Source organism: Pecten maximus, chromosome 6, assembly GCF_902652985.1.
Source record: "Pecten maximus chromosome 6, xPecMax1.1, whole genome shotgun sequence".
Lineage (NCBI taxonomy): Eukaryota > Metazoa > Mollusca > Bivalvia > Pectinida > Pectinidae > Pecten > Pecten maximus.
The window spans coordinates 29,894,879-29,911,151 of NC_047020.1; the positions used below are offsets into that span (position 1 = coordinate 29,894,879).

At 37.9% G+C, this 16,273-nt stretch overlaps 1 protein-coding gene across 2 annotated transcripts; it reads left to right on the forward strand.

Annotated features, from left to right (window-relative positions):
• The first annotated feature begins 1,098 nt into the window (after nucleotides 1–1,098).
• Nucleotides 1,099–15,886, forward strand: LOC117329499 (probable bifunctional dTTP/UTP pyrophosphatase/methyltransferase protein). 2 transcript variants are annotated; one of them, XM_033887461.1, is made up of 6 exons: nucleotides 1,099–1,264; nucleotides 4,319–4,450; nucleotides 7,500–7,603; nucleotides 8,240–8,304; nucleotides 9,042–9,171; nucleotides 15,737–15,886. In XM_033887461.1, the coding sequence occupies exons 2-6, from the start codon at nucleotides 4,322–4,324 to the stop codon at nucleotides 15,873–15,875; spliced, it is 567 nt and encodes a 188-aa protein (XP_033743352.1). In that variant the 5' UTR covers nucleotides 1,099–1,264; nucleotides 4,319–4,321; the 3' UTR covers nucleotides 15,876–15,886. The 2 variants fall into 2 exon arrangements, with proteins under 2 accessions (XP_033743352.1, XP_033743351.1); XM_033887460.1 differs by lacking the exon at nucleotides 1,099–1,264 and adding an exon at nucleotides 2,693–2,873.
• Nucleotides 15,887–16,273: the final 387 nt, after the last annotated feature.

Here is a 16,273-nt window from a genome sequence, read left to right on the forward strand (position 1 = left end):
AGTGGTATGTGTAATCTCATATGAGCTTAACAGATTACACATACCACTGTCATATTATTTTATTTTATTTTTTTTTTTAAATCGCATTTTCTATGCAAGCGCCTGTGATAGAGCCAGTTCTTGATTCAATAATAGGTACAACAGTACGAGTATCGTCGATAGTTGATATAGAAACAAAGTAGTCAATTTAGTAGATTTGTCTTTATGTCATCGTCCATTTCTATATTTCCGGTCGCACTCCCTAGTGGTGGAATAAAATTTGATGTGTCAGATGATTTTATTAATCTGCGAACAAGTTTCCAAAAGTTTCTATTATTCGTTTCACTATAACTATCTAAAATCCCATTGATGTTCGCATAAAAAAATTCTTTCTTCCATTTTTTTTTAGATTATTGACTCTATTTCGTTGCTTTCTAAAGTTGTTCAAATTTTGAGGAGTGGAACTGGATTTAAATTTGTGAAGCAGTCTGGCCCTTTTTCTAATTTCACGTCCCAATTCCGAGTCGAACCACGGTTTATCGTTAGGTCTAATTGTTACTAATTTTGAGGGAATACATTCTCTAGCTATTTCTAGAAATTTGATGGTAAATACGTTACACATATCGTCTGGAGTAGGGGTCGTAGAAAAAAAATTTCATTCCAGTTAGTTTCCTGAAGCTTATTATTAAAATGTTCAAAATTTGCGTCGTTATAACATAAAATGTTCCGTTTATAATTCCTAATGATATTTGACCCTATAGTCAGTTCAACAAATGTCACTTGGTGGTCTGAGATGTCGCGGTCTATGTCGATAGTGTCGGATAATATAATGTGTAGGTACACGTGTCCGATAGAAAAATAGGGTCAAGGCGTGTACTGCTCGTGCGCCCTATTCTTGTCGGTCTGTCTATTACATCCAAGAGAGAGCGATTAGTGTCTACTGTTAGAAGGTCAACATTTATATCACCAACTATTACAACAAATGAAGTTTCGTTCATGGCTGTTTCTACAGAGAATCGAAAAGAATTCCAGAACGCTTGAATACAGTTCGGAGGTCTATAGACAGTACATAATAGATATTTCTTGTTTGGAAACTGGATCTCAGTCCACACAACTTCACCTATATGAAATTCTAAGTCAGCTCTACGACGTGTGCATAGGAGGTTGGACGTGTAAACACTAATTTCCCCAACCGGGGTACCACGGTCTTTACGGACCATGTTATGATGTTATAATTATCTAAAGGATACCATCACCTCTTATCGATATATCAACACTGATCAAGGTGAGTCTCCTAAGCTAGCCAATTCCTATTGTACACTTTCGAACTTGTAACATTAAATTAACGATTGAATACGGAAGATGGAATAACATCCCAAGAGAAACTAGAATCTGTAGTCTGTGTAACCTGAATGAAATAGGAGACGAATTCCATTATTTATTTAATTGTAGCGATCATCAAATAGCATTAAACAGAAAAAAATATACATCTACTCATGATCTAGATACTATTATGAAAGACCAAGTACATTCAAATTTAATACACTTTTTAATTTTGTAGTAGACGATGAATTGAAATCACTTGTGAAATTAATTGAACAAATAAGTATTCGACTCAACAATATTTAAGATAATCACTTGCTTAACAAATGTATCCATGTATTATATCATATGTCCTGTACAATATTGTATGTATATAATTCTCTACACTTTATATGTTTATGAGAATAAAACATTGTCATTGTAATACAGACTACATCAAACTCGGATGCTACATGTTCTAGACAGGATAACTTATTCCTTAGGCTACGAATATTTAGATGAAAATGGAAATGTCTTTATGTGTTTATAATGGTCATCAGGACCTGGATTCGGATGTAAATCGTTACTTTTTCGTTGTTTCATGTACTCCACCTAAAGGACATCTCCTATGTATATATCATGCATCCCTTACATATCCTTTTTATTTCAAGTAACTCTAGGAAGTTCATTTATGTTATGGGCTGTTTCCGGTATACAGCATATATTTAGCTAGTGATTGTAAGCTACATGTATGTGATTCTCTATAAAGTGTTGTTCCTGCTATGCCGTTGATAGTTGCAATATAATGTCTCAGAGATACCAGCTACTGTATACATGTATATTGTTTTTTTATTGTATTACACATGACTTATAAAGAACTACGTTAATACCACTCTTACTGGATTTAGTCTGCGCTGACCCCCGTAGTAAATGTTTTGCCCGCAGATGATATGCAGCTTATAACTACAAATGTAACTTACAAATGTACAAGTAAGGATTGATGAATATTTTTTATTCGGATGCCATTCAGTTAATGGACGTCCCTATACTTACATTTAGCGCCGAAATCCTTCAGTTAATTTTTTTAGAGATAAAATACTGGCAATTCGTACTGATTTCGACATAACTGTAACAGAGACATATATATATGTCTCTGATTGTAATAACCATTTATTTCCATAAAGAAAGCATACACTTTTACGTCCCAAGCCATTTGAACTTCCGATATGCTTTCCACAGCCGCGTGATGTTGTTAAAATAATTTTATTTTTTTTAGAAATATATTACTAAATTGTTCATATTTAAAAGATGATTTCGGAGTTAAAAAACAACAACATGTATATAATACGTGTAACTAACATAGAAATCAGACAGCTATAGTCGATAAATGTAAGTTAGTTTGGAGTGGATAGCTTCGGAACATTAGCCGTATGACATTTCGTGGCATCGTGCGATTCTGATCATACTGATGATAGATACATGTAGCTGAAAACTCCATGATGTTGCAATCGATTATATCTTCACTAAATTCCCACAAAATTGTTTTAGCGAGTGGATCTCCACGAAGGAAAACAATTCTGCAAAACCATGTCGTAAGTTATAAAATCGAAATTGCTTGTCAAACTTGTACTGTACTAAATCCTACTTTCATTTTCAAACGAACCATTTCACCACTCCAGACTCTATTTCATAACCCTTGTGCATTTTTGCATAAGTTTTACATTTCGATTCTTTGCCACCAGAGACCTGTTATCGTTACATCAGAGACCATTCGTGAAATATCGATTAATTATTACTTAATATATAAACAAAAATGTATTACATTTTAAACTTTTATGTAACGGTTATGATACTGGTGTTCCCGGTGACAATATTATATTACGAATGCCCTTTACTCCGAATGTCTGATAGTCCGAAGGCACGAATGTATCTTGATATGTCAGAGTTGAGGGTGATTTTTTTAAATGCTCCATTATTCCAGACTTATATAATTTTAAATGGATTTGCAACACTGCTTAGGTTTTGCATGTGTATTTTACACCTGTGGTTAAGTGTGATGGCCTATGACTCATTTTGGCCAGTTTTACTTCTTTTGCACTTGTGTGTCTTGGTGTAGATGATTTTTCTGCCTCACATAACCCATCGAAAAAACTCCCAAATCCCAGTAGTATTTGAAATGCAATGCCTAAACTTTCTGAGGCACGGGGATCTTAATGCAAACTGGACATTATTTTTATTATGAATTCAAAATATATTAAAAGAGGCTTACCCGCAGACGGACCGGTAAACGGCACATCTCTGATCACTAAATAAACTTCAGTACACGTTTCTATGTGACAAAATTAGAGGCTTTCCGACTTTATTTCTTGAAAACAATTACAGAATATGTATTTAAAAGACGTTTTAAAACTCAACCTGAGAGGGAAATGTATGGAATATAAAGGCAAATCTTCTTTGTAAATCGCCACTGCCTTTGAAGTTATCACTGTGCGGCACTGTGCACGTGCTTGTTTCTTTGATGTGTCAATCAAATTAGACTCCACTGTATAGTGGGGACTTATTGCGGGTTGCGATTAAATAAATAATATTTAAAAAATGAGGTTTTAATATCACTTTTCAGCGTTTTATAAGGAAAATAAAATGAAAAACTCAACAATTCCAACAATCTGTCATGTGTAAAAAATCTTTTTCTATTAGCCAATTTTTCTGATCTCGCTGCGGGCAAGCCTCTTTAATATCAAAATGATAATAAAATGATATTCTTTTCTGTCATTGTATATTTCAATGTTTCATGGACCAGTCTAGACCATGTTACATGGCAGCCATATATAAGTCAATGATTATTCTAGGAAAATTTGTTTAAAAAAAAAAGCAGTTTAACTAAATCATGGATTTAATATGGATCATGCAGATTTAAGAGTTGAAATTCCCATCACAATTATTGATAGATAAAAAAAAGTTTACTCTAACAGTGGTAACTGCAAACGTTCAGACTGTGCTGATTTAAGTGGTTATCTAACACATTTTTATGCTTCAGGGAATGGTATTTGATGTAGTCCCATCGACATTTGAGGAAAACATTGACAAAAGTCTTCCTCCAATTGAATATGTACGAGAGACGGCTAAACAGAAGGCGTTGGAGGTGGCTCAGAGACTTTGTATTGGAGATGTAGGTATCATGTCAGTATTGTTTTTTTTAAATCTGAAGGTTGGTTTGATCAAATTCATCAGACTAGAGGATTGACACTGGTGTATCGACAATGTACATACCACATCATAGGCAAGGATGTCATGTGTTATTGGAATACATATATATCTTAATATGTTTTGTTCTGCGCTGTTCAAATTGGGATGGTTTAAAATGTCAGCAGCCTTGTCTGATGTCATGGTATGATGTTTGTGGCCGGATATCTTTATCTGTATTCGGCATATTATTAAACGTTCAATCTTTTGTCAAAACATTTTTTAAAAATCTTGATTTCTGTCTTGGGTATATATATAAGGCTTCTAATTAAGATCTGAAACTTCTTGTTAAGAAGCTGTTGTCGATTGTAAATGTCAAGAGTACACAGTAGCCTTAAATAGCTCAGACTGGGGGGAATTTTCCTTTAGCTTAGTGATTGGATGTTTTTTTTTAGAAAGCAAGAGGCCATTAGTTGAAGCCCCAGTGAGGGCAGTATATTTTCATACGCTATTCCTTTAATAGATTTGGTGCCATTTTGGTCCATACCAAGTATAAGTATAGATTGAGATTGCCCTGCAGGTAGGGTGTAAGATTCGTACCTGCTGTCCCAATAGCATGATCGTAAGAGGTGACTAGGGATCTTATCTTTTCTCTTCTTTCTTAACAACTTTCTTCCTAATGTCTCCCTTGACAATGCTTCACTTTTAGCCATTAGTTGAGCGTTTGCCCCTGTGAGGAAGGCTTTCCAAGGGTTCTTTTCCTTGGCTGAGACATACCTCAGTCTTTAAAAATGGTAGTTGCTACTCTTGCTTAGCACTCAGCATGTTTTGAGTGGGACGACTGGTGTACTTGGACAGCCTGGGTAGTAGTGTTAAGGTAGAGAGCGTAATGTCACCACGATCAGCCTGGGTAGCAGTGTTAAGGTAGAGAGAGTAATGTCACCACGATCAGCCTTGGTAGTAGCGTTAAGGTAGAGAGAGTAGTGTCACCACGATCAGCCTGGGTAGTAGTGTTAAGGTAGAGAGAGTAATGTCACCACGATCAGCCTGGGTAGTAGTGTTAAGGTAGAGAGTAATGTCACCACGATCAGCCTGGGTAGTAGTGTTAAGGTAAAGAGAGTAATGTCACCACGATCAGCCTGGGTAGTAGTGTTAAGGTAGAGAGAGTAATGTCACCACGATCAGCCTGGGTAGTAGTGTTAAGGTAGAGAGAGTAATGTCACCACAATCAGCCTGGGTAGTAGTGTTAAGGTAGAGAGAGTAATGTCACCACGATCAGCCTGGGTAGTAGTGTTAAGGTAGAGAGAGTAATGTCACCACGATCAGCCTGGGTAGTAGTGTTAAGGTAGAGAGTAATGTCACCACGATCAGCCTGGGTAGTAGTGTTAAGGTAGAGAGTAATGTCACCACGATCAGCCTGGGTAGTAGTGTTAAGGTAGAGAGAGTAGTGTCACCACGATCAGCCTGGGTAGTAGTGTTAAGGTAGAGAGAGTAATGTCACCACGATCAGCCTGGGTAGTAGTGTTAAGGTAGAGAGAGTAATGTCACCACGATCAGGCTGGGTAGTAGTGTTAAGGAAGAGAGAGTAGTGTCACCACGATCAGCCTGGGTAGTAGTGTTAAGGTAGAGAGAGTAATGTCACCACGATCAGCCTGGGTAGTAGTGTCACCACGATCAGCCTGGGTAGTAGTGTTAAGGTAGAGAGAGTAATGTCACCACGATCAGCCTGGGTAGTAGTGTTAAGGTAGAGAGAGTAATGTCACCACGATCAGCCTGGGTAGTAGTGTTAAGGTAGAGAGAGTAATGTCACCACGATCAGCCTGGGTAGTAGTGTTAAGGTAGAGAGTAATGTCACCACGATCAGCCTGGGTAGTAGTGTTAAGGTAGAGAGAGTAATGTCACCACGATCAGCCTGGGTAGTAGTGTTAAGGTAGAGAGAGTAATGTCACCACGATCAGCCTGGGTAGTAGTGTTAAGGTAGAGAGAGTAATGTCACCACGATCAGCCTGGGTAGTAGTGTTAAGGTAGAGAGAGTAATGTCACCACAATCAGCCTGGGTAGTAGTGTTAAGGTAGAGAGAGTAATGTCACCACGATCAGCCTGGGTAGTAGTGTTAAGGTAGAGAGTAATGTCACCACGATCAGCCTGGGTAGTAGTGTTAAGGTAGAGAGAGTAGTGTCACCACGATCAGCCTGGGTAGTAGTGTTAAGGTAGAGAGAGTAATGTCACCACGATCAGCCTGGGTAGTAGTGTTAAGGTAGAGAGAGTAATGTCACCACGATCAGCCTGGGTAGTAGTGTTAAGGTAGAGAGAGTAATGTCACCACGATCAGCCTGGGTAGTAGTGTTAAGGTAGAGAGAGTAATGTCACCAGGATCAGCCTGGGTAGTAGTGTTAAGGTAGAGAGAGTAATGTCACCAGGATCAGCCTGGGTAGTAGTGTTAAGGTAGAGAGAGTAATGTCACCACGATCAGCCTGGGTAGTAGTGTTAAGGTAGAGAGAGTAATGTCACCACGATCAGCCTGGGTAGTAGTGTTAAGGTAGAGAGAGTAATGTCACCACGATCAGCCTGGGTAGTAGAGTTAAGGTAGAGAGAGTAATGTCACCACGATCAGCCTGGGTAGTAGTGTTAAGGTAGAGAGAGTAATGTCACCACAATCAGCCTGGGTAGTAGCGTTAAGGTAGAGAGAGTAATGTCACCACGATCAGCCTGGGTAGTAGTGTTAAGGTAGAGAGAGTAATGTCACCACGATCAGCCTGGGTAGTAGTGTTAAGGTAGAGAGAGTAATGTCACCACAATCAGCCTGGGTAGTAGTGTTAAGGTAGAGAGTAATGTCACTATACTCGGTCAGCCTGGGTAGTAGCGTTAAGGTAGAGAGAGTAATGTCACCATGATCAGCCTGGGTAGTAGCGTTAAGGTAGAGAGAGTAATGTCACTATACTCGGTCAGCCTGGTGCAAATTTTCCTATAGCCAAGCGGAAGAGACCAACAGGCCTTTTATTTTCATTGTTCCTTTCTTTTACCTCCTTATTTAGGGATCACCGGATTTGATTATCAGTGCTGATACTGTGGTAAAACAAGATAACATGATATTTGAAAAACCAAAAGACCGCCAGGATGCATTCAATATGATAATGAGGTGAGTAGTATCAGGTAAAATGTTGTGTAATAACCTTTTTACCAGTTTTGTTATCAGAGTTACCTCCCTTTACTGTTTGTATCATTATATATGTATTATGTATACATGTAATAATAATCTTACAGGGATTTCTGTTGTTTGTGTAAAAACAAAAACCATGAATTAGGTTATAGATATAACATAGTTGTTTACTATATGCATATTTATGTTATAAGCTGTGTCACCAATTATTTTTATTTGACGACATCCAACAATCTTAGCAGCTTCAAACCACAAATATTTGTTTAAGTATGATATATATGTTGTGTTAATCATCACAAGAAAGAAACATGTTATTAACAAATTGAGTGAGAACCTTAAGCTTTATGACAATTTTTCAGTGTAAAGACCATCAGTTTCAGCATTATATTTCCTAGTCCATCTGGTACAATGAACTGGAGCGAGCTTTTGCCATGTCTAATCCATCTGGCAATTATTTCTTTAAGTCGCTTCTAGTCAGGAATGACTGGGTAGATTTTGAATTAATAGTGGGTTTAAGCCCCTCTTTTCTTATCATGTTTCATATAAATAAGTTTTGTACATGTGCTTAGTTGAATTAGTATGACTTTATATCAATTGCAACATTTTCATTTCTAGATTTAGTGACAGAAAGCATTCAGTGTGTACAGGTGTTACATTAGTGTGTCCTGTGAATTCTACAGGTAGGTCACAGTATCTAAAGGTAGGTCACACTATTTATAGATAGGTCACAATCTTCAGGTATGTCACGCTATTTATAGATAGGTCACAATCTTCAGGTATGTCACACTATTTACAGGTATGTGACATTATCTACAGGTAGGTAACACCATCCACTAGTAGGTCACACCATCAACTAGTAGGTCACAATCTTCAGGTCAGTCACATTATCTACAGGTAGGTCACACCATCAACAGTTGGGTCACACTATTTATAGGTAGGTCACATCATCAACAGGTTGGTCACACTGTCTACCTGTAGGTCACACTATCTACAGGCAGGTCACATTATTTACAGCTATTGTAGGTCACACTATCTACAGGTAGGTCACACTTTGTACATATATGTCATATCATCAACATGTAGGTCACACTACAGGACGGTGTCACTATCTACAAGTAGGTCACACTGTCTACAGACAGGTCACACTATCTAGGTCACAAAATCTACAGGTAGGTCATACTTTTTAGGTCACAAAAATTTACAGGTAGGTCACACTATCTCTATGTTCTTTGTATGTTTGACTTCAGGCTGAATCTAATAGAAATAATTTTTTGAAAAGTCTTAATTTTCTATGTAAATGTCAAATCATTGATTTTAAATCAAATCAGAACTCCTTTTAGTATACATGTAAATGTTGTTTACATGTATGCTTTTTACTGGTACTATCATTACTAGTAAAATTGTCCTTAATTTTCAGCTTTTACCGGATCAAAAGTTGAGGGCTATGAGAACTTATTGATGACACAGTTCCACGAGTCAACAGATGTGATGATGGCTAAGTTAACCCCAGAGATCGTCAATGCTTACATAGACACAGGAGAATGCATGTAATTATGATTGTTAACACTTTGATTACCATAGTTAGTCTCTAAATAACAACTCAAGTGTCAGACTCACCAATAATTACCATAGTTAGTCTCTAAATAACAACTCAAGTGTCAGACTCACCAATAATTACCATAGTTAGTCTCTAAATAACAACTCAAGGGTCAGACTCACCAATAATTACCAAAGTTAGTCTCTAAATAACAACTCAAGGGTCAGACTCACCAATAATTACCAAAGTTAGTCTCTAAATATCAGCTCAAGTGTCAGACTCACCAATAATTACCAAAGTTAGTCTCTGAATATCAGCTCAAGTGTCCGACTCACCAATAATTACCATAGTTATTCTCTAAATAACAACTCAAGGGTCAGACTCACCAATAATTACCAAAGTTAGTCTCTAAATATCAGCTCAAGGGTCAGACTCACCAATAATTACCAAAGTTAGTCTCTAAATATCAGCTCAAGGGTCAGACTCACCAATAATTACCAAAGTTATTCTCTAAATATCAGCTCAGGGGTCAGACTCACCAATAATTACCATTATGATAGTTAGTCTCTAAATATCAGCTCAGGGGTCAGACTCACCAATAATTACTCACCTTCAAACTAACAAAAATATGTCTGTCTATAATTACCCAGGGGCCAGGCCCTCCAAACTAACAAAAATATGTCTGTCTATAATTACCCAGGGGCCAGGCCCTCCAAACTAACAAAAATATGTCTGTCTATAATTACCCAGGGGCCAGGCCCTCCAAACTAACAAAAATATGTCTGTCTATAATTACCCAGGGGCTAGGCCCTCCAAACTAACAAAAATATGTCCGTCTATAATTACCCAGGGGCCAGTCCCTCCAAACTAACAAAAATATGTCTGTCTATAATTACCCAGGGGCCAGGCCCTCCAAACTAACAAAAATATGTCTGTCTATAATTACCCAGGGGCTAGGCCCTCCAAACTAACAAAAATATGTCTGTCTATAATTACCCAGGGGCCTGTCCTCCAAACTTACAAAAATATGTCTGTCTATAATTACCCAGGGGCCAGTCCCTCCAAACTAACAAAAATATGTCTGTCTATAATTACCCAGGGGCCAGCCCTCCAAACTAACAAAAATATGTCTGTCTATAATTACCCAGGGGCCAGGCCCTCCAAACTAACAAAAATATGTCTGTCTATAATTACCCAGGGGCCAGGCCCTCCAAACTAACAAAAATATGTCTGTCTATAATTACCCAGGGGCCAGGCCCTCCAAACTAACAAAAATATGTCTGTCTATAATTACCCAGGGGCCAGCCCTCCAAACTAACAAAAATATGTCTGTCTATAATAACCCAGGGGCCAGGCCCTCCAAACTAACAAAAATATGTCTGTCTATAATTACCCAGGGGCCAGGCCCTCCAAACTAACAAAAATATGTCTGTCTATAATTACCCAGGGGCCAGGCCCTCCAAACTAACAAAAATATGTCTGTCTATAATTACCCAGGGGCCAGGCCCTCCAAACTAACAAAAATATGTCTGTCTATAATTACCAGGGGCCAGCCCTCCAAACTAACAAAAATATGTCTGTCTATAATTACCCAGGGGCCAGGCCCTCTAAACTAACAAGGTTAAAAGTGTATTGTGGCCAGGTCCATCATATATGTAGACCATCATATGTGTGAAAATATTTTACAGGTAGTAGAATTTTCCTTGACAAATAAATATAAGTTAAAAAATTGTATACTTAAATTGATATTCAAATTTAGTTCTGTTTATTAGCCCACCATCATCAGATGGTGGGCTGTTCAAATCGCCCTGCGTCCGTGGTCCGTCGTCCGTCCGTCCCTCCGTCCGTCCGTCCGTCCGTCCCTCCGTCCGTCCGTCCCTCCGTCCGTAAACAATTCTTGTTATCGCTATTTCTCAGAAAGTACTGAAGGGATCTTTCTCAAATTTCATTTGTAGGTTCCCCTTGGTGCCTAGTTATGCATATTGCGTTTTGAGACCAATCTGAAAACAACATGGCCGACAGGCAGCCATCTTGGATTTTGACAATTGATGTTTGTTATCGCTATTTCTGAGAAAGTACTGAATGGATCTTTCTCAAATTTCATAAGTAGGTTCCCCTTGGTGCCTAGTTATGCATATTGCGTTTTGAGACCAATCTGAAATCAACATGGCCGACAGGCAGCCATCTTGGATTTTGACAATTGAAGTTTGTTATCGCTATTTCTGAGAAAGTACTGAAGGGATCTTTCTCAAATTTCATATGTATGTTCCCCTTGGTGCTTAGTTATGCATATTACGTTTTGAGACCAATCTGAAATCAACATGGCCGACAGGCAGCCATCTTGGATTTTGACAATTTAAGTTTGTTATCGCTATTTCTGAGAAAGTAATGAAGGGATCTTTCTCAAATTTCATATGTAGGTTCCCCTTGGTGCCTAGTTATGCATATTGCGTTTTGAGACCAATCTGAAATCAACATGGCCGACAGGCAGCCATCTTGGAATTTCACAATTGAAGTTTGTTATTGCTATTTCTGAGAAAGTGCTGAAGGGATCTTTCTCAAATTTCATATGTAGGTTCCCCTTGGTGCCTTGTTATGCATATTGCGATTTAAGACCAATCAGAAAACAACATGGCCGACAGGCAGCCATCTTGGATTTTGACAATTGAAGTTTGTTATCACTATTTCTGAGAAAGTACTGAATGGATCTTTCTGAAATTTCATATGTAAGTTTTCCTTGGTGCCTAGTTATGCATATTGCGTTTTGAGACCAATCAGAAAACAACATGGCCGACAGGCAGCCATCTTGGATTTTGACAATTGAAGTTTGTTATCACGATTTCTGAGAAAGTGTTTAAGGGATCTTTCTTAAATTTCACATGCAAGTTTCTCTTGGTGCCTAGTTATGCATATTGCGTTTTGAGACCAATCAGAAAACAACATGGCTGACAGGCAGCCATCTTGGATTTTGACAATTTCAGTTTGTTATCACTATTTCTGAGAAAGGACTGAATGGATCTTTCTGAAATTTCATACGTAGGTTTCCCTTGGTGCCTAGTTATGCATATTGCGTTTTGAGACCAATCAGAAAACAACATGGCCGACAGGCAGCCATCTTGGATTTTGACAATTGAAGTTTGTTATCACTATTTCTGAGAAAGTACTGAATGGATCTTTCTGAAATTTCATACGTAGGTTTCCCTTGGTGCCTTGTTATGCATATTGCGTTTTGAGACCAATCAGAAAACAACATGGCCGACAGGCAGCCATCTTGGATTTTGACAATTGAAGTTTGTTATCACGATTTCTGAGAAAGTGTTTAAGGGATCTTTCTTAAATTTCACATGCAAGTTTCTCTTGGTGCCTAGTTATGCATATTGCGTTTTGAGACCAATCAGAAAACAACATGGCTGACAGGCAGCCATCTTGGATTTTGACAATTTCAGTTTGTTATCACTATTTCTGAGAAAGGACTGAATGGATCTTTCTGAAATTTCATACGTAGGTTTCCCTTGGTGCCTAGTTATGCATATTGCGTTTTGAGACCAATCAGAAAACAACATGGCCGACAGGCAGCCATCTTGGATTTTGACAATTGAAGTTTGTTATCACTATTTCTGAGAAAGTACTGAATGGATCTTTCTGAAATTTCATACGTAGGTTTCCCTTGGTGCCTTGTTATGCATATTGCGTTTTGAGACCAATCAGAAAACAACATGGCCGACAGGCAGCCATCTTGGACTTTGACAATTGAAGTTTGTTATCACTATTTCTGAGAAAGTACTGAATGGATCTTTCTCAAATTTCATATGTAAGTTTCCCTTGGTGCCTTGTTATGCATATTGCGTTTTGAGACCAATCAGAAAACAACATGGCTGACAGGCAGCCATCTTGGATTTTGACAATTGAAGTTTGTTATCACTATTTCTGAGAAAGTACTGAATGGATCTTTCTCAAATTTCATATGTAAGTTTCCCTTGGTGCCTAGTTATGCATATTGCATTTTGAGACCAATCTGAAAATAACATGGCCGACAGGCAGCCATCTTGGATTTTGACAATTGAAGTTTGTTATCGCTATTCCTGAGAAAGTACTGAATGGATCTTTCTCAAAGTTCATATGGAGGTTCCCCTTGGTGCCTCATTATGCTTATTGTATTTTGAGATCAATTGGAAAACAACATGGCCGACAGACCGCCATCTTGGATTTTGACAATTGAAGTTTGTTATCTCTATAACTCAAAGTACTGAATGGATCTTTCTCAAATTTCATAAGTAGGTTCCCCTTGGTACCTTGTGTCCTGAAAACAACCTGGCAAACAAACAGCCATTATCGTTTAATCTCAAATTTCTTATATAGCTAGGTTCCCTTGTGTGAAAAGTACTGGAGGGATGTCTCAATTTGCACAGATTAGTAAAATGAAGGGAAAAGTAGAGAAAAGATCAATCTGACATGGTACCTATGAAGATCATTCAATGGTGGGCGCCAAGATCCCTCTGGGATCTCTTGTTTATAATGAATATTTTAGGAGTAGTGTATTGAAAATAATGTTTTGAGACACATTCTACATCACCATTGACATAATTGTATTGATCACATTTCTATGGAGCTGTTCTTGTTAATCTGTTAAAACGGTTGGACCATAGCAGTTTAGTTTCTGAAATGACGGACTGAGTATTCTTACATAAAAAAAAACTGACTGGGAAAAAGACACTAACATGCTTTCTGTGTTGTGTAGGGAACATATCGTCCACTTAGTATAATACCTCACCGGTTTCGTTACTAAGACTTAACTTATCAGAGGTTAAGTGAGTGGAGTCTGCAGCCCTTTATATAGGGTGGCGCAGGGTGGGGCAATATGGCAGAGGGTCGCATAGGGTGGGGCAATGTGGCAGAGGGTGGCATAGGGTGGGGCAATGTTGCTCTGGGTGGTATTGTTATTGTATGACTCGCCTGAAAGTGGATAGACCTCCAGGAAAATAACACGCAGTTTAAAGTTTGTGTGTATCTTTTTTTTTTATAAAAAAGGGGAAAAGAATAGTTCATGTTACTGGGAGATGGAATGGCTAATGAGGAGACATATGTTTTGATACATGTGTATGGCTCGGAATGTTCCATAATTGGATGTGGCCGTTGTTGCATCCTCAGTCAGTCATATTATGAGTATTCTTACATACTTCACGGGGTGACCCTGTGGTTGCTAGGGGATGGGATTGATAGAATCTTTCACCCCTTTTGGGATGAGATGGGGGGGATCTCAACCCAAGGAAGGAGATTGTTAAATTCCCAAACACGAGGCTTACCGAGTGTTTGGTAACTTAACAATCTCCCCCGAGGGTTGATATCCCCCAATCTCATCCCAAAAAGGAGTGAATGATTATTTTTCTCTTACCCTGTTTTCCAATCAAAGTGTGAACCAAATCCAAACGTATGTAAACAACAACTTGGGACGGCGGATGACAGTTGCGATAAGGCTGTAGCAGATACTTTACACCTTACGATGTTGATTTCATACAAAATATAGTTCCGATAAGCTTGCTATGATGCTACATCATCAATTTGTATGCACCTTTCATGGGACATTGATAATGGTGCAATGAAAATGTTAAACAACAATTTACAATTGATCAAAGTTTCTATCAATGTTAATTTACTTTCTGATGGGCTTTAACAAGGAGTTTCAAGGTCTGTATCAACATATGTAGATCACTTCAGATTTATGTCTGAAATGCTACCTTTTGAAATTGACAAACCTACTGGATAGCATAAAAGAAAGGTGCTTTTGTCAGTATTTTAAGGAGCATCTAGTTTTCAGAGGTTATATTATTCTAGAGTTATCTCCCTTTAAATAGTAATGACTGCTTAAACCCTATAATACATGTAAATGGTGTGCACATTCTAGTGATCAATAAATTGCACCATTACTTAGAATATATTAATAAATTATTCATTAAAACATGTTTTATTGATATTCAATACATCAAAGGGATTGAGTGCAAGTTCTTATAACTAACCATCTAGGCCTAGGCCCTTTAAACAATAAGTTTTTGTTCTGTGTGACAATGAGGGTAGTATAATATAAAAGGTAAATGAAGTTATGATGAACAGGTATTATTGAAGAAAACAGAGAAAACTTTACTTTAATAAGGAAAGTCTTTACATCTGATGTGCACATTTGACTTCTAATGTCATGACTCGTGATCCCACAACTATAACTCATTCAGGTTAGCATGTTGGATTTAATGGACCGAGCATACCAAAAAAAATAGAAATTTTAAGACATTGCTTTAAATTATATCTGGTGGGCACCGCTTTTTAATGATTTTTTAGGGGCCGCAGTGGCCAAGTGGTTAAGGTGCCCAGACACTTTTTCACTAGCCCTCCACCTCTGGGTTTGCGACTTCGAAACCCACATAGGGCAGTTACCTGGTACTGACCATAGGCCAATGGTTTTTCTCATGGTACTCCAGCTTTCCTCCACCTCCAAAACCTGGCACATCCTTAAATGACCCTGTCTGTTAATAGGATGTTTAACAAAAATAAACTAAATAAGGATTTTCTTCCCTTTTTGACAGGGACAAAGCAGGTGGCTACGGCATCCAGGCAATCGGAGCATCCTTGGTGGAAGGGATCTATGGCGATTATTACAACGTGATGGGATTTCCTCTCCACCGATTCTGTAAAGAACTGCTAGAAATATACAATAAAAAGTGACTTAAACCTTATGATGACATTGTTTTTATACATCCGTCACAATTTTCCTTACACACATTTTGACATGACAATTTATTTGCAAACGTTATGATTGATGTAAGTTGAGATACATAAAAGCTCTTTATTTCACTATTTTAATCTGGAGATATTCTGTCTTTGTTTTCATCCGATCTCTATGAAATTTATGCTTGGTAGGATTTGATACCATCACATACAGTAATACCAGTTCTTAAGCAGTATTTTGTTGTAAATCATTCCTCTTGTTACACTTCCATATTTTATGTATTTTGTTACCAGAATTCATGTCACTTTGGTATATTGCTTCAACATTTATGGAAATGGGGTCAAATATAAAATTTAGAGGCAAGTGTTAATTTAAAGATAGAAATTAAATATTT

Bases quoted from the DNA above. Each gene is read 5' to 3' on its own strand.
- LOC117329499 (XM_033887460.1), top strand. From the start codon at position 2,778: ATGATGTTGCAATCGATTATATCTTCACTAAATTCCCACAAAATTGTT. The intron at 4,451-7,499 runs GTAGGTATCATG...CTCCTTATTTAG, and splicing joins AGAGACTTTGTATTGGAGAT to GGATCACCGGATTTGATTAT. The intron at 7,604-8,239 runs GTGAGTAGTATC...TTTCATTTCTAG, and splicing joins GCATTCAATATGATAATGAG to ATTTAGTGACAGAAAGCATT.